The sequence below is a fragment of the Mytilus edulis genome, chromosome 2 (genome assembly GCF_963676685.1).
Source record: "Mytilus edulis chromosome 2, xbMytEdul2.2, whole genome shotgun sequence".
Lineage (NCBI taxonomy): Eukaryota > Metazoa > Mollusca > Bivalvia > Mytilida > Mytilidae > Mytilus > Mytilus edulis.
In genome coordinates, this window is record NC_092345.1 from 56,155,331 (window position 1) to 56,183,304 (window position 27,974).

Below are 27,974 nucleotides of genomic sequence, written 5' to 3' on the forward strand. Positions count from 1 at the left end.
AAGAAAGAAAATGAAATAGACGTAAAGTGTCTTCAGTAGGTCATGCAACCATTTCTGTCATATGAGCACAAACCTTCATTTGATTCGTCTCTAGTAGCATTATATTTATATCTCACATTACAGAAATACCACTACAATGATGTGAATTATTTGAAGAAAAAAGGACAGAACACTGTGGAATTGAACGAATAATATCTTTATGATAATAAGAAGCAACAGACATTAAGTTAAACTTGTAACCCCCTTGATTACCTTTCCACTCTAATCCAGCATTCCAGATTTTATCCATCTGTGGTGATAACAATTGGCAAAAATCCTCAAAATTGTAAGATGATTGGTCATTTAGTCCATTCTCTGAACACATGGACTCCACCAAACTCTCTAAATCTGGTTTACTGATGTTATTATTTGCCATTTCCAACAAAGAACTATAATCATAGAATACACATTGTAATTAAAAAAAAAAATGTCACTTTCACTGAAGAAGTATGAACATTAAGGTGGCTCGGGACTATTCGACTGCGCATATTCTTTCACGCATGCGAACGAAAAGTTTGTGTTTTAAATTCACTATTATTTTTTTTAATTTTTGATTGTCAGATTAAAAATGTATATTATAGTACTTTTGTCCCTAACAAATTATTATCGCTTTTAAGTGTATCTGTGAAAGACTCAAAATAACATTTTACCCAATTTCACCATTTTCCCGCCAAAATTTTGGGTTTAAGGCCAAATATTTGTTTTCCTTATCGCTGACCTATGTTTTTTATTTGCTCATTCTTTGAAGCAATATTTCAGCTTTTTATATTACAGTTTTGGACCAAGTATCATAGAAAGTTTTTTTCTCTTTCGATAAAAATACGTCAACACCTCTATTTTCTCTATCATTTCATTGAAAAAAGGTCCCTTTTACAGACCTCTTTAAAGTTAATATTTTGAGATTAAATGGTCCGGGACCCCCTATTTTTTCCCCACCAATTTGATTCACTCTCTATAAAGATTAAAATAACAAAAAGTACGGTACTTCTGATAAAAACTTCGAATAAGCCAGAGCAACCTTAAGTGGATTTTTAGGTCTAAATTTTAAGTAGAAAAGAATTATGCAAGTTAAATGATATTCCACAAGTTTTTTACCATAAAAAAAATCCATATCAAATTTACAGCTTGTAATTGTAATATCTGCAGACTTCTATAGAATTATAATTGTAAAAAAAATCAGCTTTTCCAAATAACTTCAGTTACATACAATTCATTACTTTTTTTTACAGCCCTCTGGTTTTCTTCCTCATTTCCAATACAATTTTCGGCAAGATCTTGTAAGTACTTCATACTTCTTTTAAACCTTTGTTTTCCCTTAAATTGTTTTTTAGTAGGGCCATGACTATCATATCAATTTTTCAATTCATAGCAAGAGTGAAGTACTGCAGAGTTATTACTTTTTTGGGAAATTTTGTATTATTTGATTACAGAGATGCCTATACTATCTTGAATAATCTTCTGTTAAAAATACAAACATTGACAAAAATAAAGTTTGAACTAACCCAAACATTCTTGATAATTCTTCCTTTTCCAGGCATCCTTTTCCATCCATATCAAACATTCTAAACAGTAAATGTAGTTTCTCCTGGCAAGTCCCTGGAAATAAATTATAAATTATATGAAATTAGATGTTTTTGTTTTTGAACCACTTTCAAACATTAGCAACACATTTTGTGTAGATGTAGTCTGTATTATTCTCAAACTTATCCTTTTTTGCATGTAATGTTGTGAAACAAGAGAGCATCAATTGTTTGTTTGTTATGTTTGCACTTTATTATAGAATTTCAGGAATTTTGCCTGCATGTTGTTGGGAAATAATGGAGCTGCATCAGATAGAAATTGACCTTATGCAAAGTAACGTGTATATGCACGTCATGTACAATACTCTGATTTATTTTGGAGCATTCATTTACGAAATACAATGATATGAAAGATGAAGTTTTGTCTATTTTGTAGCAATCGATTAACAATTCAACTTGCAAACAGTCCAAGACTTTCTGTTGAATTTGTTTCAAAACCCTAAATGGGTTAACAGCTGCATTGATGTTGATTTGCATAAGGTTCATTTCTATCCAATGCAGTGTAAAATATTACATATCTATAGAAAGACCTCATTAGTTTTTATGCAACATCTATTTATTTAAAACATCTACCTAGTATGTAACCACAAAATGATTTGCTTCGGTTATTGTGATAAAGAAAATGGAACAAGCCATTCTATAGATTATTCTAATTCTAATATATAGTATGCAAATGTTGAATAAAAATTTTAATGCGCATGAAGATAAAAAAAAAAGCAATAATAGACTGTTCCTAAAATACACCTTATAAATTGGATATAATGCCACACCAGCAGTATTTCTTGTCCCATTTTTTTCAAATATTTGCATGAATTATGAAGAGGGTAGTAAAGTTTTTTTTTCGTGTAATGTGACATTTTTATTTCACATGCAGTTGTGAATAAGGTTTGTTATTCACTGTGTTTTGTTAAATAGGTAAAAAGATCAACATGCAAGAAATTTTTAATAGTTCATTCATCTTGAAATGGCAATTTTATTTCGCGTTCTTCCGTGCAGATACCCCCCTTTACGCCCCTCTATGAAAGATGGTTAAACAAAATTCCATCAGCATGACTAAAAAGAAAATTACAGGATATTTTACATACATAGGATATTTTTTTGTTTACAGTAAGCAATACTTTCAAATATATTTAAATTTTAGTGATAAATCAGTCAGCAATTTTCAATTGGATTCTTAAAGTATTTGAAAAGTAGCTAATAGGATGCAAAAGAAAAAAAATCCTACCTTTAGAAAACAAGACGACAGCATTGAGGAAATCTCTAAAGGAGATGTACCCATTTCTATCAGAGTCCAACAAACTAAACATGTTTTCTACAAACTCTGAATCTGGTTTACATGCCAAAGCATGAGCAAATTCCTCCTGTAAAACAAATAAATGTAATCAGCATGTTTTCTTCAAACTCTAAACCAAGTGTACATGCCAAAGAATGAGCAAATTCTCCCTGTAAAGCAAACATGCATTCAGGAATCTAGTCTACATCCATGACAGCTGTCTTGGATATCTTTATATGCTTTTGTTCAGGAAATTATAAGTAATGATTGAAACTCTTGATCACTTTGACTATTAAAAATGTTAACATATCATAAAGCCACCTGTCTATTGCTAATTAATGTGGATTCATTTATTTTCGTAGGTACCAATTTTTGTGACTTGAGAAAAACTTGCATATTCGTGCATATCTTTATTTCGTGGTTTTGGTAAAGGATGCATCCATTTCTTTAGAAATTTTACAATTTGTTGAATATTTATATTCGTGGTTCCCCTGTACCCATGAAATCCACGACAATTGGTATCTTACAAATATTAATGAATTAACAGTATTGTATGTTGACCTGCAAATGTCATTTAGGTTATTTGTGTGGTTTGATTTCCCCACATCTTTTTTTAATTGACAATTAGAATTAACTAATGCATGAAAGGTTGACAATTTGAACTAGTTACCAGTTGAAAATATATAAAAATAAGGTAGAAAGTTGTGTAGTTCAGGGTAATTTAAACAAATCTTTTCATTTTTTTTATGTGTGAGACTAGAAGGCAAATGAATTACTCAAAAGATGAGTTTTATCCAAAAACCTAATTCTGCAAAAATGTGAGCACAAACCATAATTAGAAACTAAGAAAGAAAATGAAGTATTTGCTTTCCAAGCAGGCTTTCAATCCCTACCTTTGGTCATAAATTATATTTTTATGGTATTTATCAAACCAATACATCTTCTCAACTTTTCTAGAATTTGGATCTCAAATTTTAACTTATTCAATCTTCTTGGTTTCAAAATAATCTGTATTATCTCTATAATTGGTGACAAAAACAGCAGTTCTTAATTCTGACAGTGTTTGATTATGTTTTTAAAATGATATCCTTCTGTTATTATTTTATCAAGAATAACCGTGTACTTTTTTTTCTTCTCAAGATTTCAGCCAAACTTTTTATACTTATAATAATACCTTAGTGAGTTCAATTGATAACATTTCTTTAACTTGTGCTGTCTCTACTCCATGATTCTCTAAGTTTGGATCATAATCCATATCAAATGCCTACAAATATATTATATATCAGCCCTACAAATATATTATATATCAGCCCTACAAATATATTATATATCAGCCTCCAAATATATTATATATCAGAACTAATAAGAAGATATCCTTAAGTGTATAAAAATGGTCTTAAATTGATTAATAAAAGTGCCATAACTCTAGATAACAAATAGACAGGGAACTTTATACCTGTTCACAAATTCAAAAAAAAAATATTTGGTGCAAATTCATCAAAGCATACTGAAATTTGTTTTAACATTTAAAAAATGCATTAGATCTGATAATTAAAGTCTCATAACTCTGGAAAGATGTCAGAACATTTTCAAAATCAAAAAGAAGCATATTTCAATTACTCTCTAAAAAGTTTAAGTAAATACAATACAGTCGACTCTCGTTATGTCGAAGTCAGACGAACCAGAGAAATATTTCGAGATACACATAGTTCGACTCAAACGAACACCGGAAGTTTGACAATCTAAGGGACACAACTCTTGCTTAGCATGGTAAAGCTAAAATAAATCGGGTAAATATGGCAAGGGATCGATATTCTAGTATCAGATCGATGTATTTGTATGTCACAGTCTTTTATTATTATGATGACAATTTTTTATTTATTCAATTCTTTCAATTAAAAAAAAAATCCTATGGCTTTTCCAAGAGAGTAATTTCCAATCTATAGTTTCCTTATTCAGGTCGGTTATAGCTGACAAAATTGTTTATTTTCGGATACAAGAGATTTAAGAAAATTTTGATTTCTATTCATTTTGTTTTATCTCACTCTTTCTTTTCAAAAGAAAATATAACAAGATTAAACACGCCGTTTGAGTAGTTTTTAGGTGATCATCAACAGAAGCCATAGTCCTCACTTTATACACACCCAAGCTCATTAGTGTAAATCACAAATTAATTGTTTTGTAAACATTTTAAATACTTTTTCATGAACATTAAATTTGTATCACTAATTATTTGTCAAAACAAGTAAAACTGCGAGCTACTGCTCACTGATGATACCCCTGCCGCAAGTGGATAATATTAAGTGTTCGGTAAACAGGAAGTTGTCGAGTGATGAATCTGAAAACGCATCACACGGTATAGCTGACTTATATAAATCCTGAAACCAAATTTCAGAAATCCTTGTATTGTAGTTCCTGAGAAAAATGTGACGAAAATTTTCAACTTGGCTATCATGTGTAAAATCATACAAGTGTTCGGTAAACAGGAAGTTGTCAAGTGATGAATCTGAAAACGCATCACACGGTAAAGCTGACATATATAAATGTTGATACCAAATTACAGAAAGGGTGGATGTGTAGTTCCTGAGAAAAATGTGACGAAAATTTTCAACTTGGCTATCATGTGTAAAATCATACAAGTGTTCGGTAAACAGGAAGTTGTCAAGTGATCAATCTGAAAACGCATCACACGGTATAGCTGACTTAGATAAACCCTGAAACCAAATTTCAGAAATCCTTGTATTGTAGTTCCTGAGAAAAATGTGACGAAAATTTTCAACTTCAACTTACTTGGCTATCATGTGTAAAATCATACAAGTGTTCGGTAAACAGGAAGTTGTCAAGTGATGAATCTGAAAACGCATCACACGGTATGGCTGACATATATAAATGTTGATACCAAATTACAGAAAGGGTGGATGTGTAGTTCCTGAGAAAAATGTGACGAAAGTTTCATGGGACGGACTGACTGACGGACGGACTGACGGACAGACAGAGGTAAAACAGTATACCCCCCCTTTTTTAAAGCAGGGGTATAATTATTTAAAAGATAATCTTAGGTAAACACTCATGGAAATTGCATGTCATAAATCAATACAGTGGTCAGTGACCGGAAATTTAATTACACGTGTATTGTCAGATTAACTATTCAATTCATTTAAATCCCGGAGGTCATGTTTTGACATATGTGTATTAGTTCGAGATAAAAATGAATTTTGAATGCTTTTGTTAATCTTGGGACCGTTAATTTAGTTGGACTCAACCGAAATTTCGACTCATCCAATTTCGACTCATCAGGAGTCGAATTGCATACTTTTGTATGGAATAAAGTTCGGGACCACGTGAAAACTTCGACTCATCTGAAATTTCGAGTCAACCGAGTTCAAGACAACGAGAGTTAACTGTAGTTTGTATATAGAAGGTTTTGAAAACCACAGCATACTTCAGTATCAACTCTGACTACTCTTTCAACTTGTTAGGTGAAAAGATGTTGGTGCACTTATTTGGAGTTTACTAAAGTTTGTGACATACGAAAATTTAAAGTATATCTTGTTATATCTAGACTTCTATTAACTTACCTCTGAAAATACAGATTTGAAGAATTTTTCTAACTGCATGTTTCTTTTTCTTTGGGTGACAGCTTGGTCATATATTGTTTTTAGTCTCATCTCCATAATGGTATACTTCTTACCATACCTCTTCAGAGTGGAAGTCAGACTTGTCAAGAAAGAGGATCGCATGTTGTAATTTGGAAAAACTAGGATCTACAAAAGAAGAATTTTAACCAAAAGTTGTAACTAATTTCAATTACTGCTAAGTGACTACAATTTTACTCTATTTTGTTCACCAGAATCAATTGAAATAGTCTATACTCATGAAATAGAATTCCAGTACATATTTTGTTCACATCAATGAAAAAAAAAATATTTTCACTATAATTTATTTACCATGTCATATTCCTTTGGCATTTTCACAACGATGGCCTTCTGTCCTTTGTTATTACTGATCCAGATTTGAACCTCTTCTATGAAATCCATATTTATAGTCCTCAGACGTGTTCCCCTTGCACTTAGGACATTAAGCTGACATTTCAATTTCAGTTGAACCGATACTAGACGGGAATCTTCTTTTGCACCTAACCATTCCTCTGCTTGATACTGAAATTCACTCTCTATAAAAGACATATATACTCATGCTATAATCAGATTCTTTTTTTTCTTGGTACATTTTTCGAGAATTTTTGTACCAGCTGTTAAACAGGGAGTCAATAACCATGTAATCAATTTTGATAGATTTTGATGTATTCTAAAAAATTTAAGAAATTGATGATAAAACTAATATTCCATGCAAATGTATGTGATGGAAAACATTATTAATGCTCTTTTGACACCTTCATAAATCTTTTGTTGGATTGATCCATAGCATACATTTCTCAAACATTTATTTTCTTACTCTGCAGCAGTCTTTGTTTAACTTGGTGGTGTACCTATCACTGGTTATTGCACAAAGAACACAAAATTGCTGATTTCAGGAAAATGTAAAATAATGAAATAACTATCTGTTTAACTGTAGTTTCTTTTTTATACCTACCTTTATTAGTAGATAAATCATTATTCCTTTGTTGGTTGCCAACGTAATGTTGCTGACGTTTAACATGACGACTATGTTTCCACTGACGACATTTAGCTGCTATATACGCACAGAGAATACAAACTGAAATAACAGAAATACAAAGTTATATCAAAAATTATTCTAATTAATCACATTTTGTTTTTCTCTTCTTTAAATAAATCTTGAGGATAAATGTCAAATCGTTTATTTCAAAAAAATTCAGACTGATCATGCTCTAATCTAAAAGAATTACTACAATAGGCTCCTTAAGCTTGGCAGATTTTATATATTAATGCATAACCAATCATAAAGTATTATTTCACGTATCTTTACATGTTTATCCAACTCTTATAAACAGGTATTTATAGTAATAGAAGTTATCTGAATAAACTTCAAAAACAAACAAAAATATTATCCTTGAATAACTTTTTTTTCTAATGGAATACATTGCATTACATATTTTTATGAACATGAAAAACATCCATGCAAAAGTGTTTCAATGTCTTTGGAAATAAAAGTTCATTTCTTTTAGTAGTAATATATAGAAAGCACTTGTGTCATTAAAAAAAAGAAATCTAAACATTACACAAATTTTACAATTTAACACATACTTACCTAAAGGTATAAGTCCAAAACATGTCCATATAATGATGTATGTTACTTCACTACCAGCAAAATAATCATAGCCATGATGACTTCCACAAGGTTCAAGTTCACTGGTACTGATCCTCAATGGTTTACAAGGCATTTCTGAGGAATAAAATCTGACTTGTACAATTCTTATCTTTTTATTTTGGGTGAATTGTAAACTTCTGATAAATAAACTGCTAACACACAGAGGTTTATCTCCCCTTATTGTACTTTTGATGTTTATCTCCCCCTGAATGTTCTTTTGATTGTTGATTATTTTGTGTATTAACGCCACTTTTAGACACAGCATTTAGGCTATTTTGTGGCGGCCAGTTTTTATTGGTGGAGGAAGCTGGAGTGCCCCGAGAAAACCATGATCTTTAATAGCTTAATTTAATGCAAGTGTTGACTTCAAAATGGCAATCTATGGATACTTTTAAGCTCAATGAACCATGAACAAAGATGCTTGACCAAAAAATGAGAAATACAAATTCTAATACAACTGCATACAATTACAATGCAATCAATCCCTTGCTTTCCTTTCTCAGGAAAAATAATACCATCAAATGTATGATATTCTAGTACCATAAGGCAATTACCTTGAGAAACAGTGAAAACATCTCTCTGTATATGGTCTGTATCTAACTTTGTAGAATTTACAATGATATCATACAATGTTATGTTCTTTATTTGTTCAACTTGTTCCTCTGTAAACAATCTGTAATACATATGTACGATATAAATTTCAATGCATGCCCACTATGAATATCTAAATAATTACCTTTAATTTGGTTGATTTGTTTGTCCTATGAGTCCATTCATCTTTTTAAAAATAACATAATCAGGCATATGCATATACAATAAGCAGTCAGCATGGTATAGGTTAAATATTGTAAAATTCAATGAAAATTTGACAGATTTAATATTTATTTGAAAAAAACCTTTAACCACAGACTAAACCTAAATATTGGCCACATTCAATGTACTTGGGGGACTAATAAAGGATGAAATCGTTTCTAAAAGTAATTTTACTGCTCTAAATATATTTGTGTGTGACTACCTTAACATGCGGTGGTAAAGAGAGAGAGAGAAGGCATGCTAATGAAAGGTGATACATAGGATATAGATGATTATACTATTTACAAACATCATCCTGGAGCCCCCCTGTGATTCCGGTATGATACGTACTGAACCACGTTTCCAACAACCATATATACAAATCAAGTATATAACACACAATTGAATCTTTGATCACTTGTTCAGATTTGGTTTACCTACTACTGTGGATTCATTTATTTTCGTGGGTATCAATTTTCGTGGATTGAGGAAATCAAGCATTTTTGTGGACATTTGATTTCTTGGTTTTGTCAAAGTTTATATACAACCAAATAGCAAATGTTTGATTCGTTGAACAATTAAATTTGTGGTTCACTTATACCAATGAAAACCAAGAAAATTGGTATCCAATGAAAATAATGAATCCACAGTAATAAATATCATTCATGATCAAATTTCCTTTTGTGAAGGCTTCTTAAATCTTAGTATAAATAAATGAAAGTATTTCATTTGATAATCAATTTTTTAAGCAAAGATCTACTGTAGATTTATTTATTTTCGTGGGTATCAATTTTCGTGGATTACTAAAAACTTGAATATTCCTGAATATTTGATTTCGTGGTTTTGCCAATCTCTCTATACAAAACCTATTGAAAATATAATATTCGTTGAACATTTGAATTCGTGGTTCAGCTATACCCACGAAACCCACGAAAATTGGTATCCAACGAATTATAATGAATACACATTAATTCACTTTTATCTTTCCGGAACACAATTTCTGTGTGCTATTTGTATTGAGAAATGATTTATTTTAAGAACGCTGTACCCATTGTCTTTATTTTCAAACCAAAATCTGTCTCCATCTCTTATTCTATAAAACTGGTCCAAGATGATAATTCTGAAAAGTTCTCCTGGTCCTGATGGTGTTGTTTCCAACATTCCTCCAACAAAAACATCCAGATGTTTTAACTCTTTATAGATATTTTCTACAGTAACAAATATCTGAAATATATAAATAATGCATTATGGGATATATCCTAAAACAAAGATATATCTTCATTATATAAAATTAAAATTCAATACTCCATCATAGGTATAGATTTTTTAATTCATATTTGCATAGTTTCAAGTAAGAGATAATTGTCACATAAACTAGATCAATGCCATGTATATGCTGTTAAATATAAAGCATATATATTTCTGAGGGAAAACAATTAAGGAAATAAGAATAATGCCTGGTGTGCTGCCAAATACCAAGGCTACATTATTCTGGGAAACAAGAGAGGAACTGGATCAGTAACTATTCATTATTCACCAATAAACCAGAAATGGATACAAACATCAGGGTTTTGCAAAATGTTACCCAAACAATGATCCTTAATGAACACAGTAAATAGATTTTGGAAATTAATTAAAAGATTAAGAACTAGGAAAAACTGTTTTAACGACTTCATAATGGGAGGTGCACTTTCTATGTTTTCTCATCTTATTTACCTTAGCTAGCACAATTATTGTCACATGTTGGACTCAAATATTGTTTCAACACTTGCTCAAGATAGAATGCTGCACTCCAGATTTTAGAAATCTTTTATTAACATTTGTGTTCAAATTGTCAATTTTAAGTTAGCAAAATTTCATATTTTGATATCAAAACAAACTTTTTTTTTCAAAACTTTTGCATGTATCAATGTCAGTCTTACCTCAGGATTGGTTTTATTCAATTCTACATTGATTTCTGCCCAGGTTGACATGGGTTTCAAGCCTACAGCCTTTCTTACAGAATTATAGTCTGGAAGACCATAATCACGTCCTCTCATTATTGTTTGGGCTACAAAGTCATGTCGTGAGAAGTGAAGTGGACCATAAAATTTACCTATAAAAATAAGGAAAACAATTAATATACATGATATATTTTGTTATAAACTTCAGTTAGTCAGTAATTGTGAGTGTATGTGACAAAATGTTTTATATTCTGCTTTCATTCAGACTCCTTAGATTGATTAGGGTATAGAAATATGGTCATCCCTGGCAGTTAAACATTTACTAAGTGGAGCCTCTGGTCTTTGTTAGTCTTGTATTATTTTAATTTTAGTTTCTTGTGTACAATTTGGAAATTAGTATGGCGTTCATTATCACTGGACTAGTATATATTTGTTTAGGGGCCAGCTGAAGGACGCCTCCGGGTGTGGGAATTTCTCGCTACATTGAAGACCTGTTGGTGACCCTCTGCTGTTGTTTTTTATTTGGTCGGGTTGTTGTCTCTTTGACACATTCCCCATTTCCATTCTCAATTTTATGTCCATATGGCTGTATTGGATGTATTATCTTGTGGCTATGTCCAGTAAAAATTAGGAAAACTGACTTTAAATACCATGCTCCTTGCTCTCTGTACCTTAAAGCACCCTTGCAACATGGCAAAAAACTACCCCTATTAAATGCCATCTTTTTCCATTGGTGAGTCCAAACATTCTGCTTTTCGTTCCATTTGAACTACCTTTTTGAATATATTTATCGAAATAATTGTTTTAAGATTGTTTTCATCCTGAGTATGCATGAAATATTTGCCACTGGACATTAAACAAGCAATAATCAAATTGTATTTTGGCATTTATATTCATTAAGAGCTTGTCTGAACTTTTAAATGCATATATTTGTGTTTGCTGAAATGATAATTGCAGATCTAGATAAACATTATATAGGTAGGTGAAAGGTATAAGGTTTAAGTGGCACGAAAAGGACTTTTTTCCCCATTGTATTTAGGCCTTTCCCATGTCAAGCCACCAACTAATATACATACTTTGTATATCTTCAACTATATTTAAATCTTCTTTCTCTGCGGACTCTGATACCATTCCCATTATTATTTCTTCCACTCCATCTTCTCTACTCAGCAATATGTTCTACAAGTAAAAATAATAATACTTATAGATACCTTGTTAAATATCAGTACTGAAACTTTGTGACTAGGAAGAAAACACGAAAAACATTTATCTTTTTAGAATGTTTAGACATTGTTAGAGTCAATTGTTTTAGTTAAATATCCAATCCTCATTAAAAGAAACATATATAGGATCAACAGGAAAAGCACTAGAAAAATCACTACTATAGTAGGGTGTCAAATATTTTTGTGTACAATGAAAATATTAGGGAAATTTTAGTATTGTTTCCATAGCCATTTCCTAAAATTTCAACACGGCTTTTGGTGCCATACATATATATGTTTTCATGACAAAGCCTAGAACCCATTCACATGCTGTGTGAAGATGTCTATTTCTGCTGAACAAGTATAGCTGAAGCCTGTCTCTATGAGCTATGTTTCTGCCTGTGTTGAAGACCAATGGTTGGCCTTGATCTGTTTTCTACTCTTTGGTAAGGTTGTTGTTTCTTTGACACATTCCCCTTTTCCAATCTATATTCTATGCTAATATAGTAGTTAACACAAAAGTGTATTTTTGGCAGTTAAGATGATCAGCATGCATACATTTAGATCTACAGGAAATAAACAAATTAGTATATGTACTATAATAGTATACTTCTGGGCTGGGGATACACCTTAATATCATATAAAACATGTTAATGCTAAAAAACAAACTATTTAACATTATTTTTTTTCATTATAGACTTACCTGTGAATTGAAATAAGAATTACACAACCTAACTGCTTTATGATTGTCCCAACTAATAGATTTGCAATTATTGTTTCTGAAATATAAATATATAAGATTTTTTTATACAGCTCCATATATTTAATCAAATCTTTCTTTTAATCATATTCCCAGGTTTTTATATTTCATGGTTGCACATTTAGTTCATTAGCAAGTCGTAACAAACTGCCTAACAAACAAAACAGCCTATAGTCGACAAGTAAAACGTGCATTCTCATTCTAATTGTGATAACTGCATAAACTTTCAACGTTTACACTTTAAATCTTAACATACAAAAAGAATTGTTAATCTTAAAAATAAACCAAAAATTGTTGATATTCTAAAAAAAATAAAAGAACAGAGTTGCGCACATTTTATATTTCCAAATTTAATATTTCCAAGGGACAGAACTCTTTATAAATCAAAGTGCTTATAAGCAACGAAGGGGTAAAGATTGCTTTACTTCATCAGTGGGAAGTCAAATTAATATTGCTTTGCATAAAGCTTTGTTTGTAGTTGATAAACTACCATTATAGACCAAGGAAGATAACTCCAATTTTAAAAATTAACAATTTAAGACATTATTGATATTTTTAGAAAAGTATTAGATTCCAGCACTTTGTACAAATTATATAATTTTGTGCCAAGTATAATGTCATTTTGTAACATGAATATCTGATCATATATTTCATTGAGAAATGTTCATTGATAAAAAGTATAGAATGTCAGAATCTAAATTCCATGCACTATATTTTGTGTATATCATAGGTAGTGATAAACCTTGCAAGATATAGATATCAAGTCAGTACCATAGGGTTTTGATTGTATTTCATGCAATCTTTATATATTACCTAAACAGCTGTTCAGTAACCATTACAGAACTATTCCAAGATATTGCTGATGTTGACCTATAGTATATTTGTAAAATTTAAAAAAAACAAAAAAACAAAAAAACAAACAAGAATGTGTCCAAAGTACACAGATGCCCCACTCGCACTATCCTTTTCCATGTTCCATGTACTGTAAAAATTGGGTAATAATCTAATTTGGCATTAAAATTAGAAAGATTATACTATAGGGAACATATGTACTAAGTTTCAAGTTAATTGGACTTCAATTTCATCAAAAACTACCTTGACCAAAAACTTTAACCTGAAACTCCCACTTTCATTTTCTATGTTTAGTGAACCGTGAAATTGGGGTCAAAGTCTAATTTGGCTTTAAAATTAGAAAGATCATATCATAAGCAACAAGTGTACTAAGTTTCAAGTTGATTGGACTTCAGCTTCATCAAAAACTACCTTGACCAAAAACATTAACCTGAACGGACGCAGACGAACGGACGGACGAACGAACGAACGCACGAATGGAAGCACAGACCAGAAAACAAAATGCCCCTCTACTATCATAGGTGGGGCATAAAAAAAAAAAATATTTGTTTTATAAAAATCTGACAAGAATTATACTGATGAGAGCTCTTACAAGACCCAAAGGACAGACAGACACAAGCATGTCCAGTATTTTAATACTCCTTGCAACACATAACGCAGAGGAAATTAAAATCAAAATTAAAATCAAGTCATTAGTGATATGTAGAATCTCTCAGACATTAACTGTGTCTGCTCAATGAAGATCAAATTCAAGTCATCCAAAAGGTCTTTTAGAACGCTTCTTTCAAAGGATAGCTGCGAATTTTATTTATCTTAAAATCTTCATCTCCCTTAACCAATGCATTGCAGCATAGGGAGATCCTTCCCACTGCTGGCCTCTTTGTCATTTCTTTGGCAGACTAATTTCTATGCTGTTATCTAAATGTTTGCTCCTCATACTGTGTACAAGCAAGCACTTTTAAGATAGATTTAAAATAAGTAAAGCCAGGAACAGACTTTGTGGATACGATCCAATTCTGGCAAAAGTTTGATTTTTTTTAATAATTCGGAAATGGAAATAAAATTATTTTGGCGGCAATTCCAAACAAATGAAATTTTAATTTAGGCCTTGATATTAAAAATAAAGTTACCTCCTGGTGATAGCTGATGGTACCAAAGTCATAATATACTTTATAGCTGCTGCATCAAAAACTGATGATATTCCTGGCTCTAAAGAGGACCTGTATCCTGAAAATAATCAAATAAATGATAGATAAGAGTCTAAATTAACTAACTCATAATTTAACACTGGATCGACCAACACTATCACACCTTATATAAATGTTCAAACTTCTAAAGTATCTAGTTGTCATGATGCTACATTTTATTTTACCTGATAAATGAAAATCTGCAGGTTTTTTTACAAGATTAATTTACTCTGACATTTTATCTGATTCAATTTTCAAAAGTTCCTTTTATGTATTTTTAAAATATATTCAGTTGAGGATGCTATATAGGTTTTTAAGGGAAGACAATGCAACACACATATTATATATATGTTTCAGAGATAAAAATTATATCACAGAACTTGATGTTTCTTTTTGCTGTTTCATTGGGATGTAAAAGCTTTGAAGTGACATATTTTGAATGAAGCATGGAAGCACAAAAAAACAATATTAAATGTTTGATGAAGGTTTTTGTTTTCATTTGAAATATATATATATATATATGCATAATTGTAAAGTTGTCATGGCTATAGAGGGGGTCTCATTGGGGGGTTCCGATCCCAGATCCCCCTTACTGTTTTGTCAGATTCCCGTATCACGCTTACACTATGTACGTAAGCAATTATCATTTTTTTGGTCATTTCCCAGGTCCCGCAAGACCTCATTTCCCGTTTTCATGACACAATAATTTGACTTTCACGTGTCACCCTTACAAAAAATCAACAATCCCGTGTCACGCTTAGACCCCAATGAGACCCACTATAGAGATTTTGTACAGTCATTTTGTATAGCATTTGAAAATAAAACAACACTTTTAAACATCATGTGAGTGTTGACTATCAATAAAAAAGTTGGAATCTTTCACACATATATTTAATGTAATTTAAAATGTTAATACTATATATTAGGTCAGAGAAGTATTTGACTTTCTTATTTAACATTTAAATTCAACTAAGATAATATCTCTGAATTAAAACTTACCTGTGTATGGCTTGATACCTACTCCAAGAAGATCAGGAAGCCAATCATACATAATTATTTTCTGGAAAAGGAATAAAATAATACAATTGCTTTTGGAAAAATTGTGACAGAAAAGGTTTCCATAACAGCATGAAATAAAACTTGCATTTTAAAGTTTAACAAGAATGTGTCCATAGTACACGAATGCCCCACTCGCACTATCATTTTCTATGTTCAGCGGACCATGAAATTGGGGTCAAAACTTTAATTTGGGATTAACAGTCAGGGGACTTACTGAAATAAGTGATTTTTAAATCACTTATGTGAGTAGAAAATTTGAAGTTTTGTCACAAATTGTGATTTTGTAGTTTTACCAAAATTTTAAACACATAGGTTTAAAAAATATCTTTTCATTAATAAAATTGAAAAAAAAATTTTTTTTGCTTGTTTTAAGTATCAAGGTTTATGCCTTTGATGCTATTATTTAGCTGCAAATTCTATTTTATTTGAAAAAATGCTATAATGAAGGCTTTACATAATGAAGTGATACTTTCTTAACAGATTTTTCCCAGCAGTGGGAGTATTTTTCCTGTAAAGTTCAAGGTTCCATCTTTCAGATTATGTAATAAATTCTATTGTTCGCGATAAAAATTTCACTGTTCAGGGGTGTTGAAATTAGTGGGGGTTATTAAAATAATGATACTTAAAGAAGTGATTTTTGGGAAGGAAATTGAGGTATGATACTTAAACAAGTGATTTTAATGTCATTATCCTAGATTCAGTACAAGGTCATCACCTGAAATGACCTGGTCACCCTAGACAGCACAGATGTTAGTTCTGATAAGTTTAGAAACATAATTAGTCCCTGGATCATTAGTATTCTATATTTAAAGCTACAGTAAAAATTTAATCACTTCTTCTAGTGATTATTTTGTACTACTTAAATACTTTAATAGGTGATTATTAAAGAAAGACAACTCTTACTTTCAACCTTTATGGAAATAGTGTTACTTGAATCAGTGATTTAGAAAATCACTCATTTAAGTAAGTCCCCTGACTGATTAAAATTAGAAAGATCATATCATAGGGAACATGTGAACTAAGTTTCAAGTTGATGTAACTTTAACTTCATAAAAAACTACCTTGACCAAAAACTTTAACCTGAACTTCGCACTATCATTTTCTATGTTCAGTGGACCATGAAATTGGGGTCAAAACTATAATTTGGCATTAAAAAATCACACTACAGTAACTTATTGCCTTAAGCTTGGTGTCCATTTTTAAACAATCTTAATAATTTTGTTTAGATATTTTTCCTACTACATGTATTAGATTTTTAAAATCAAATCTTGTCTCAAATATTCACAAGCAAGCATGTACATGATGTAAGTGATGTAATGCACTATGTATAATATTACAGTATGTTTCTGATTATTGTTTCTAATATTCCTATAGGATCAAATTTACTGGTGATGATCTATATCTTTCAAGTCATTGTGTGAATTTATCTTAATGGAAAATTAGCATAAAATTTTACAATTTTTATATATATATAATTCAGAATCTTAATGAAATTGCTGGATAACTATCTCTCTACCTATGAATTGTTAAGATACCTGTAGTGAAGCAATGACTTTCCTCCTTGTATTGTAGAAAACCTTTCTGTAATGCCAGTTTGTATGCTCTCGGTGCAGCTTGGTGGCAAGATAGTTGTGATATCTGAAGAACAGGATTCCTAATGACAATATAGCTGGATTCTCATGGACATGGTTGTCTCCCATCTCTAAAATTCACATATATATATGGACTGTTAATTTTATAAACAATCATGAGTAAAAACATATTCATTATATAACTATGATAGAGGGAACCGAAGATGTAACATTGAAAATAATTCTCTCAATGTACTTAAAATTAATTTTAATGTTAAACCTCATCAATGCCATGAGGTTATGAGAATACATGTCCGACTCAAAACAGCAATACCTTGAGTATCTTGAGTAAAATTTGCTTACTTTATTGGCAGATCATAAACAATTACATAAGTCTCACTAATATAATTTGTTTATTTTTAAGTCACCCTTCAAAAATGCCATGAGTATAAGATACTTAATTTTAATGTCAGATCCCATACAACATAACTTGTACAATGTCATTATGAATTATACCAGACCCTCAACACTAGCACTAAAACAATTTTGCCAATATTCCAATATCGCTTGAACTATGGACGTCATACAAAAATCACTTTTATATTGTTGCGCCAGATATTTTGTATTATGTCGTCAAAATATTACAGGAACCTATGTGATGTCCAGTAATGGCACAAACAGCAATAAGGTGTATACTTACTCCACAGTTTATCAACATTACTCATTTTCCCATCAATACTGGGATACATCATGTATGGTAGTCTATCAACATTTGGCTCTGGATATTTTCCCCAACTATCTCCAGATGCCAAGTGTCCAGTCCTATCTTGTCGCAGAAAATTGGTCCGCACAATACTTGGCCCATAGACAAAACTTCCATCGATAAAACTAGTAGCACTATTAACCTGTAAATGTGAAGAAGTTTTGTAGTCAACACTCCTAGCATTCCCTATACAATCAAATTATGTGTATGCAGACCAAGAAATAGTTTTAAAATGATAAAAGTTATATATCGTAACAATAACAATAAACATGAAGACTAACAAATAGTTTTAAAATGATAAAAGTTATATATCGTAACAATAATTACATGAAGTCACAGTAGACCTAAATATTATTGTTGAGTTTGTAATTGATCAGTTCTTATCCCAACCTACATGTACAATGTAGCATTGCGGCAAATTAGTGCCCAATTAATGTAACAATTACTAGTACTACATGTATTTTATAATTGTTACATTCAACATAATCGCAGCCTGTGCCTTCAAGAAAAGTAATGTCAGAGGGTAATTTGTTTCATTTTTTAATGGTTTGACATAGAACGAAAAGTCATAGTGGTCTTCATTACATTGAATTTGTCTGAAAGAACCAATACAGTGGATCTTGTATTGTAGTAGATTGGCTTTGTCGTAATATAAAGCTTAAGTACAGCAAAAATACACAAATACTAGTCCAAATAATTATGACGTCTTGAAAGGCTATTATATTTTTTCTTTGACACCTTACATCGCAGGAAGGAGTCAAAACAAGTATTTAAAATAGCCTTCCAAGACCTCATAATTATTTGGACTACACAGATACAAGAATAAACTAGAGGCTCTAAAGAGCCTGTGTCACTCACCTTGGTCTATGTGAATATTAAACAAAAGAAGCAGATGGATTCATGACAAAATTGTGTTTTGGTGATGGTGATGTGTTTGTAAATCTTAATTTACTAAACAGTCTTGCTGCTTACAATTATTTCTATCTATAATGAACTTGGCCCAGTAGTTTCAGTGGAAAATGTTAATAAAAATTTACAAATTTTATGAAAACTGTTAAAAATTGACTATTAAGGACAATAACTCCTTAGGGGGTCAATTGACCATTTCGGTCACATTGACTTATTTGTAAATCTTACTTTGCTGAACACTATTGCTGTTTACAGTTTTTTTCTATCTATAATAATATTCAAAATAATAACCAAAAACAGCAAAATTTCCTTAAAATTACTGATTCAGGGAAAGCAACCCAACAACGGGTTGTCCGATTCATTTGAAAATTTCAGGGCAGATAGATTTTGACCTTATAAACAATTTAACCCCGTGTCAAATTTGCTCTAAATGCTTTGGTTTTTGAGTTATAAGCCAAAAACTACATTTTAACCCTATGTTCTATTTTTAGCAGTGGTGGCCATCTTGATTTGATGGCCGGGTCACCGGACACATTTTTTAAACTAGATACCCCAAAGATGATTGTGGCCAAGTTTGGATTAATTTGGCCCAGTAGTTTCAGAGGAGAAGATTTTTGTAAAAGATCACTAAGATTTACGAAAAATGGTTAAAAATTGACTATAAAGGGCAATAACTCCTAAAGGGGTCAACTGACCATTTCGATCACGTTGACTTATCTGTAAATCTTACTTTGCTGAACATTATTGCTGTTTACAGTTTTTCTCTATCTATATTTATATTCAAGATAATAACCAAAAACAGCAAAATTTCCTTTAAATTACCAATTCAGGGGCAGCAACCCAACAACGGGTTGTTCGATTCATCTGATAATTTCAGGGCAGATAGATCTTGACCTTATTAACAATCTTACATCCTGTCAAATTTGCTCTAAATGCTTTGGTTTTTGAGTTATTAGCCAAAAACTGAATTTTACCCCTATGTTCTATTTTTAGCCACGGTGGCCACCTTGGTTGGTTGCCGCGTCACCGGACACATTTTTAAAACTAGATACCCCAATGATGATTGTGGCCAAGTTTGGTTCAATTTGGCCTAGTAGTTTAAAAAAATTTAGAAACAGTTAACGACGACGGACGCAGTGATGAGGTCAGGTGAGCTAAAAAGGGGGTTGTGAACTTGTGACACAGGCACTTGTTTCTGTTAATGGGGGTTACACACTCTGGTACTAAAGACTAAAGTGATTTTTCGTAGGTTACTAGGATTTGTGCCAATTGTGGACAGTTTCTGTGCATGTGAAGTTGCATGCACAATAATTTAAATTATGTAAGTATATGGACCAATAGTCACTCAAAAAGATTTTATACGATCACCAACACATAATAAGACATACAAAACGAACTGTTGATATTCCAATACGCAAGTAATGGAAGCCTTATTAATTTGTAAAAAAAATACAGTTTCCCGCGTTAAAGTATGTTATAAATACCGGATAAGAGTTGGATTGAACGGAAACGAACATGGCTAATGACCACAAAACGAAAAAAGATAACGTAAACAAATCTAATATAGTGTGCGTCTTTTGTTATATCATATATTAAAATTCCGATTTATACACAGAAAATTAATAGCTGTTCTAAATTCCAAAACGGTGATTTAAGTAGAACATGTGTAAGCTAGAGCACGCAGTTCATTAGACGGAAAGCCAAACAACATCATACAACAAAGTTAGAAACCGTAGACAGAACCACTGATGTAAATTTCAAAACGTCCAAAATAAGCAATGAATACAGATGATTAAATATAACAGAATAGAAAAGGTAGAAAGAAAATGAAAAGAGATACAATGCTTTACGAAATTTTATTTAAGAATGTCTGAAGGTTCATTATATCTGGGACATAATATATTTCAGTACCGTTAGTATACTCAGTCAGTTTCCCAGATTAAATACACTATCTAGGATTTTATTAAAATATCCAATAAATGGAAAAGATAACGATATCTGTATCTGTCTGTACCTGTATTTCCCACTTGTGTAATTAGGATGGGTACGTCACAGATTCCTTTCGGCTATTATGTGACGGGTTGGTCTGCGCACAATTAGTCGCGCTTGCTGAGGAGTACTAGTGCTGATTTAAACTCCTCGGTAGTAGTGGCGCACACTACTGAGTCTTCCAGATGGTTCCAGTTTATTGCAGTGCGCACAAAAATAGAGTTCTTGTATTGTTCTGTCTTACTGGTTGGAACTATGACCGCACGTTTGTTGTTGCGGACTTGGTGGTCTATAATGTTTTTTGTTACAAAGTTATTATATGTTGTTGCTTTGATTTGTCTCTTTGGTCTATGAAATTGGATTAAATCGTCGGGAGGAAGCGCTGGTATCTTCCCCTCAACCACTTTGAAAAAGAAGATCAGTCGTTGTTGTTGGCGTCTTGATTGTAATGACGGGAGTTGAAGTTCTTTTAGCATTTTTGTCATACATCCTTCCTCTCTTGATTTGTAGTCTTTGGTAATGAATCTAGCACCTCTCTTTTGTATGGATTCTAGTTTGTCGATGTCTTTTGGGGTATATGGGTCCCAAATAATTGATCCATACTCCATTATTGATCGTATGAGAGCTATATGTGCTGTTTTACGGCATTCCATAGGACAGTGTTGTAGGTTCCTTTTAAGGAAGCCTAGGGTAGAACTGGCTTTGTTACACGTATTTGTTATTTGTTATTTCCATTTAAGATCTTCTTGTATTTGGAGTCCTAGGTATGGGTTGGATGACACTTGTTCAAGCGTGTGGTTGTTAAGGTTGTAAAAACGCTGACTTTTACTTTTCAGGCTAAGCATATAACATTTTTTGGCGTTGAAGCGCATACCCCAGTCGTCGGCCCATTTTTCTAGTGATTTGAGATCCTCTTGTAGTTTGTTATGGTCATTTTGGTTTTTGATTTCCCGGTAGAGCAAACAGTCGTCTGCAAATAGTCGTACTGATGAGTTTACTGCATCTGGGAGATCATTTATATGACACAGGAAGAGGATGGGTCCTAGTACCGTTCCTTGGGGGGACTCCGGATTCAACTGAAGCATTTCTTGAGTTTTCTCCATCAAGTTGTACTCGCATTTTTCTTTCGGTTAGGAATGAAGTTAGCCATTTGTGGATATTTCCTCTAATTCCATATTGGTCTATTTTGTGCAAGAGTCTATCATGAGGTACTGTGTCGAACGCTTTTGAAAAATCCAGAATCGCAATATCTACTTGGTTTCCTTTATCGTAGGATTGTAGCATATCATGGATTGTAATGGCAAGTTGGGTCTCACAGGAATATCCAGATCTAAAGCCGTGGTTTAGTGATGTTAATACATTATGCTTTTCCAGATGTTTAAGTATATGACGGCATATGATGTGCTCAAGAAGTTTACATGGTACTGATGTCAATGAGACTGGCCTGTAGTTTTCGGCCGCGTGTCGGTCTCCTTTCTTAAATATGCTAGAGATGTTTGCATTTCTCCAATCCTCTGGTAGTGTACCACTGTCTAGTGAGAGCTGGAATATGAGTGTTATTATTGGTGCCAGATGTTCGGCGCATTGTTTTAGTACTCTGTTTGGTATGTTGTCAGGACCAGATGCTTTGGATGGGTTTACTCTCTGTAGCAGCTTTTTTACTCCTTCTGATCTGATGGTAATTTGATGTATGGAGTCTTTTACCCTGATGTTTGTTTTGGGTAGTGTTTTAGTTGTTCCTTTTGTGAAGACAGACGCAAATTGCTCCAGTAAAATTTGCGCCTTCTCCTTACTGTCGTTTATGAGCTGTCCATGTTTCTTTAGTGGTGCAACCCCTATATTGTCCTGTTTCCTTGACTTAACATACTTCCAGAAAGGTTTTGTGTTGTTCTTATTCATTTCCTTCAATTATAGCGTTGTTAATATAATTGTTTTCTGCTTTCCTAATTTCTCTTTTGCATGTTTTTTTGGAAATGGCGGTAGTTTGTCCATGATTTTGTTCTTTGGCCTGGTTATACAAGTTTTGTTTTTTCTTCAGCATCTTTTTGATCTTTTGTGTTATCCATGGTAGTCTGTTGTTGGACTTGACTATTTTTGATGGTATGTTTTTATCAAGGCTGGCAAATAGGTGTTTCTTGAACATCAGCCATGCTTCGTTGACATTTTGGTTGTTTTGGATACTGTTACTTATCTGTGATAATAGTGAATCTAGATCTGTGTTCACTTCATCCCAGTTGGCTCTTGCCCAGGTGTAGACTTTCCGAGGATTAGATTTGTAGTAGAAAGGTTTGATGTCTGTATCAGTTATGATGATTGCATGGGCACACTACGTTTGCGCGCATTTGGGGATTAAAATGTTTTACGTTTGCGCGCAGCTTTCGATTACATTTGCGCGCACTCATTTTACAGGTAAACTCAGGTAAAAATATAAATAAAAATTAAATCAAATTGTAATTGACTATATATTATTTTTATTTTCATAATAAATATGACTATCAATTATTAATTTTGAAAACCTTTTCTAAGTCAAATTATATATTGTTCATTGTGAATATTTCAGGATGAAAAGTGTTTCAACTTATAGTGTTCGTTCTAAAAATTAGTAAATAATTCAAATTAGTTTGTGAAGTTACACCAAGGTACAAACATGGAGTTTCGGCACGTACCGACATTTAAAGTAATGAATTTATCAATACTTTTAACTTTATTAAAGATAACAGCTATGTTTTAACATTTTAACATTTTCATATGTATATATTTCTAGGATGTATAGTGCTTGTGCATAATAAAACGGACTTATCTTGCTCGAAATCCCACTTCCATCTCATCGTTGGTGAGCAGGGGACTATGACTAACAGGATTGAGTACTTATACTTATAAATAATTGAACAAATTATAAATAAATAAGTGTTATTACCTGTATTTACCTGAGTTTACCTGTCAAAAAAATGCGCGCAATTGTAATCAAAAGCTGCGCGCAAACGTAATGATTTTTGCGCGCAAATGTAATGGTAATGCGCGCAAACGTAATGCACCGGATTGCATGGTCAGAAATACCTGGTATGTTTGTTGATGTTTTCATAAGTGACGGGTTTGTTGTGATAGTATGAGTTTGACCTTAATTTCTGATTTGGTTTACTTTCCTCTCATTTTTCTCCGCTATTCATAATGTTATAACAGGGTAGCTAGTGCTAGTTGATACTCGGCCCATGATTGCAATTTCCAGGTTAATCAAGTATGAGTCAAGTATTCAACGTGGGTCTCATAGGGGTCTAAGCGTGACGTGGGATTGCCGATTTTTTGTAAGCGTGACACGTAAAAATCAAATTATTGTGCCTTGAAAAAGGGAAATGAAGTCTAGCGGGACACGGGAAATTGCAAAAAAATGAGAATTGCTTACGTACATAGTATAAGCGGGAAACGGGAATCTGACAAAACAGTAAGAAGGATCCGGGATCAGAAACCCCCCAATGAAACCCCCTTCAACGACTTCAAAACATTCCCCTACGTCTAACACAACAATTACCATAACACCTAAGAGGGAGTGCGTTGGTGATCATTAACCAAAACCCGTTTTACCCATAATGTCCATGCACTTTTCCCCCTTCTTTCCCCCACTTTTTAGCTATCTATATCACACATCCCAAAAGCGTGTCATTACCTTTACTTGGTATAAAAACAAGGACAGCTTGTATCTTGAATGTCAAAGAGACAACTGTTTACCAGAGACCAAAGAACGGTATAAGGTTCTTAAACGCGAAAATGTTTTCAATTATTAATAATTTATATATATTATATTAAAAAGATAAGATGTTACACCGTGTGTGCATGTATTTGCGTATGTAGACAAACAGAGTAAAAATCAGTGAACTTTTATGAATGATATCTTTTTATTGTCAAATGTTTTGACTTGCGTTATTTTAAAGCATACTTCATCATTAATATGCTTTGAAATATATATAAGTAGTCAATAATAATATGCATTCAACTCGGATTGATGTGAATAACCTTAAGGTGCAGTCAGAGACATCTTTAATACAATTATACGTTTAATATGTCTCTGTTGCAGTTTATACAAAAACCGCACCTGTCTGGGACCTTCATGGAAATTAATAACTTGATTATTGTCAATCAGTCTTGTGGACGTTTCATTAATGCGGTCATTAAATGTTTATAATTATTCGAAATACTTTGGGTTTTCTACCCAAGGCATTCATGGAATGCTCTTTCATTTCGTGTTGATTTGATTTTCTTACCATTATCATGAGCTACATGTACTAACCAGTTCCATTTAGACAAAACACGCGTTTGGCACACCAAATTTGAAGCCAGGTTTCTTTGGCGAGTTTTCATTGCATGATTATCAGTTACTTACATTCATCTGTATAATTTGTGTCCAAAACAAAAACAGAATTCAATCTTCCTTCGGAATTTTGCGCTTGTTTGTGAAGGGTTTTACTACTATATGTGTATAGATAAAGGCAACAGTAGGATACCGCTGTTCGAAAGTCATAAATCGTTTGAGAGAAAAGAAATCCGCGCTTCAAAATAAAACCGATGAAACACATCAACTAGTCTATAAGAGGAAAACAACGAAACAACAGAAACACTGAAGTGCAACAAAAAAACAACCATACGAAAACTCAGATTTTTGGGTGATTTAGAGGAACATTTGAGCAGATCATGTGATATACCAGAGACATATGTGTATATATGTCTCTAGATATACCAACCTGCTGTCGTGGCGTGTTAGGAGATTGTCCTGTGTGTTTGTCATACTTTATTTAGAGGAACGTTTGGACAGATCATGTGATATACTAACCTGCTGTCGTGGCGTGTTTGGAGATTGTCCTGTGTGTTTGTCATACTTAATTCTCTCATATGGCATCTTTCTCGTACCAGTACATTGGGCATCGAAATCTGGATCACATCTAGGGACTGGGATTTCCAGCAGTTCAATAGGACATGTTGTGTCATCTGTATCGGAAACTTCGAACGAAACAAGTTGTCCTAAAAAGTATCAATAACTTAAATTCAATATTCATTTCATATTCATACAACATTTAATATTTCAGGTGCTATACGTTTTTAATCAAGGAATAAGTTAGACACGCAGCACAGGGGTTTGTTACAATTTGCCGGGTTTACTATCCATACGAACCCCTGTGCATGAAGGTAGCATGTCTAAACATGAACTTTGAAGCGTTGATTTAAGACACATGATAGTGCTTGACATGTTTCTATACCAAAATCCAATGCAGTTGTCAGTATTTTAGTGCACTGAACCATTGATACGTCTGGTTATACTCATAAAAGCATTGGAATTAAATTATTGTTGTTTGCCTGACGTCCAGTAGCAAATATTTCATGCGTGTTCCAGAAAAATACATATATCATTAATGAATTATGGCGGAAAATTTAAATCTTTTTCTTATGAGTTAATCAGGACACTGATGTATTGCTTTATGAAATTTTATAAACGGTTGATAATATATCGTTTTCTGTATCAAGTACATCTGTTCTAAAATCAAGTGAAAATTGATGGCTTATATAATATTGTGTAAGAATAATGTATAGGCTAGACAATACGACTATATATAATAATGGTAATGTATTTTAATAATGTATGACCGAAATACATATATGATAATCCTGTACGCCTCTTTTTTAGTAGAATACCAAACAATTTATGAATCAGTTGCTATTCCTTATAATCTTAACGCATAAACAGTTTTATTAATTATTTTACAGTCTCTCATAATTCTTAATAGAATGGTACTTGTATTTCAGTTATATTTGTATGTTGTCTGTTTTATATTGCGTATATACTCTGTATGAACTGTTTATTTATGTATTGCAAGTAGGGAGACTATAATAAAATATTGAAGCTGCATCTGTAAAAAAAATCGAATCAAATCAGGATTCATTTTCATTTACTAATCAATTTATTGTAGCAGCGCCAAGAAAGACCTACGCCACGGTGTCAATCGAAATATAGTTAACTGGGTTTTCATTAACCGACAGTAATTATTACTTATACAGCGTTGCTTTCAGTTTGTCTGCGCGCGATATATCATAAAAACGCAGTGCCAGTCTGTCGATTCACTATAAAATCTCTCTTCATCTCTTTACTCCAAAGAGGAGTTCATAAGTGAAGCAAATTCCTTGACTTTAATAATAATGTTATTGTGATATCCTTGGCAGTCTTAGTTTCCTTCCCTCCGTTCTATCTTGGTTGACCTAACCACCTTTTTGGCATTCTCATTTTTAAAATATAAGTGGAATAGTTCCATCTTCACGTTAAACAAATAACAATCAATCCCCCGATTTTGAATGCAACAATTTCTATTTGATATATTTACAATCGTTTATATATATGCTGTTTGATTATTTGTCAGAGAAAATTATATCATCTCAACCTACAAACTATTTTGCGAGGTCGTTAAATACAAAATACACAATCGAAAAGTACATATACAATTCTGATTGATATGATAGCAAGGTCAACTATGATTTATTGCATAATTATAAATATTTTTAATACAAGGAATTCGCTCATCATTCCATTTTCGTATGCAGTTTTTTTCAACATTTATGTATAATTAAAACTTTTTTGACTACATACATTTCATGCAAAAACACTCAATAAACAATCAATGTCAAATCTGTATAAATCTTTCGATGTTTTATAAGTAGACGTGACTTGCGAATTTTACAATACAATGACTGCACGTATAGCATGAAACTATAAGAATGATTATTTCTCGCG

General features: G+C 32.3%; 1 protein-coding gene across 2 annotated transcripts in view; it reads right to left on the minus strand.

The window, feature by feature from the left end:
- Positions 1–27,974, minus strand: part of LOC139510282 (dual oxidase 1-like) — a 71,273-nt gene that overhangs the window by 27,680 nt on the left and 15,619 nt on the right. For both annotated transcript variants that reach the window (XM_071296778.1, XM_071296776.1), the window contains exons 5-22: positions 26,028–26,215; positions 18,245–18,449; positions 17,509–17,675; positions 15,914–15,974; positions 14,858–14,954; positions 12,819–12,894; positions 11,990–12,092; positions 10,893–11,065; positions 10,019–10,194; positions 8,733–8,851; positions 8,119–8,253; positions 7,483–7,605; positions 6,840–7,063; positions 6,471–6,656; positions 4,067–4,156; positions 2,845–2,980; positions 1,542–1,635; positions 253–428 (exon numbers count right to left, since the gene is read on the minus strand). In XM_071296778.1, coding sequence (XP_071152879.1) covers positions 253–428; positions 1,542–1,635; positions 2,845–2,980; positions 4,067–4,156; positions 6,471–6,656; positions 6,840–7,063; positions 7,483–7,605; positions 8,119–8,253; positions 8,733–8,851; positions 10,019–10,194; positions 10,893–11,065; positions 11,990–12,092; positions 12,819–12,894; positions 14,858–14,954; positions 15,914–15,974; positions 17,509–17,675; positions 18,245–18,449; positions 26,028–26,215 — 2,529 coding nt within the window. The remainder of the gene's footprint in view (positions 1–252; positions 429–1,541; positions 1,636–2,844; positions 2,981–4,066; positions 4,157–6,470; positions 6,657–6,839; positions 7,064–7,482; positions 7,606–8,118; positions 8,254–8,732; positions 8,852–10,018; positions 10,195–10,892; positions 11,066–11,989; positions 12,093–12,818; positions 12,895–14,857; positions 14,955–15,913; positions 15,975–17,508; positions 17,676–18,244; positions 18,450–26,027; positions 26,216–27,974) is intronic.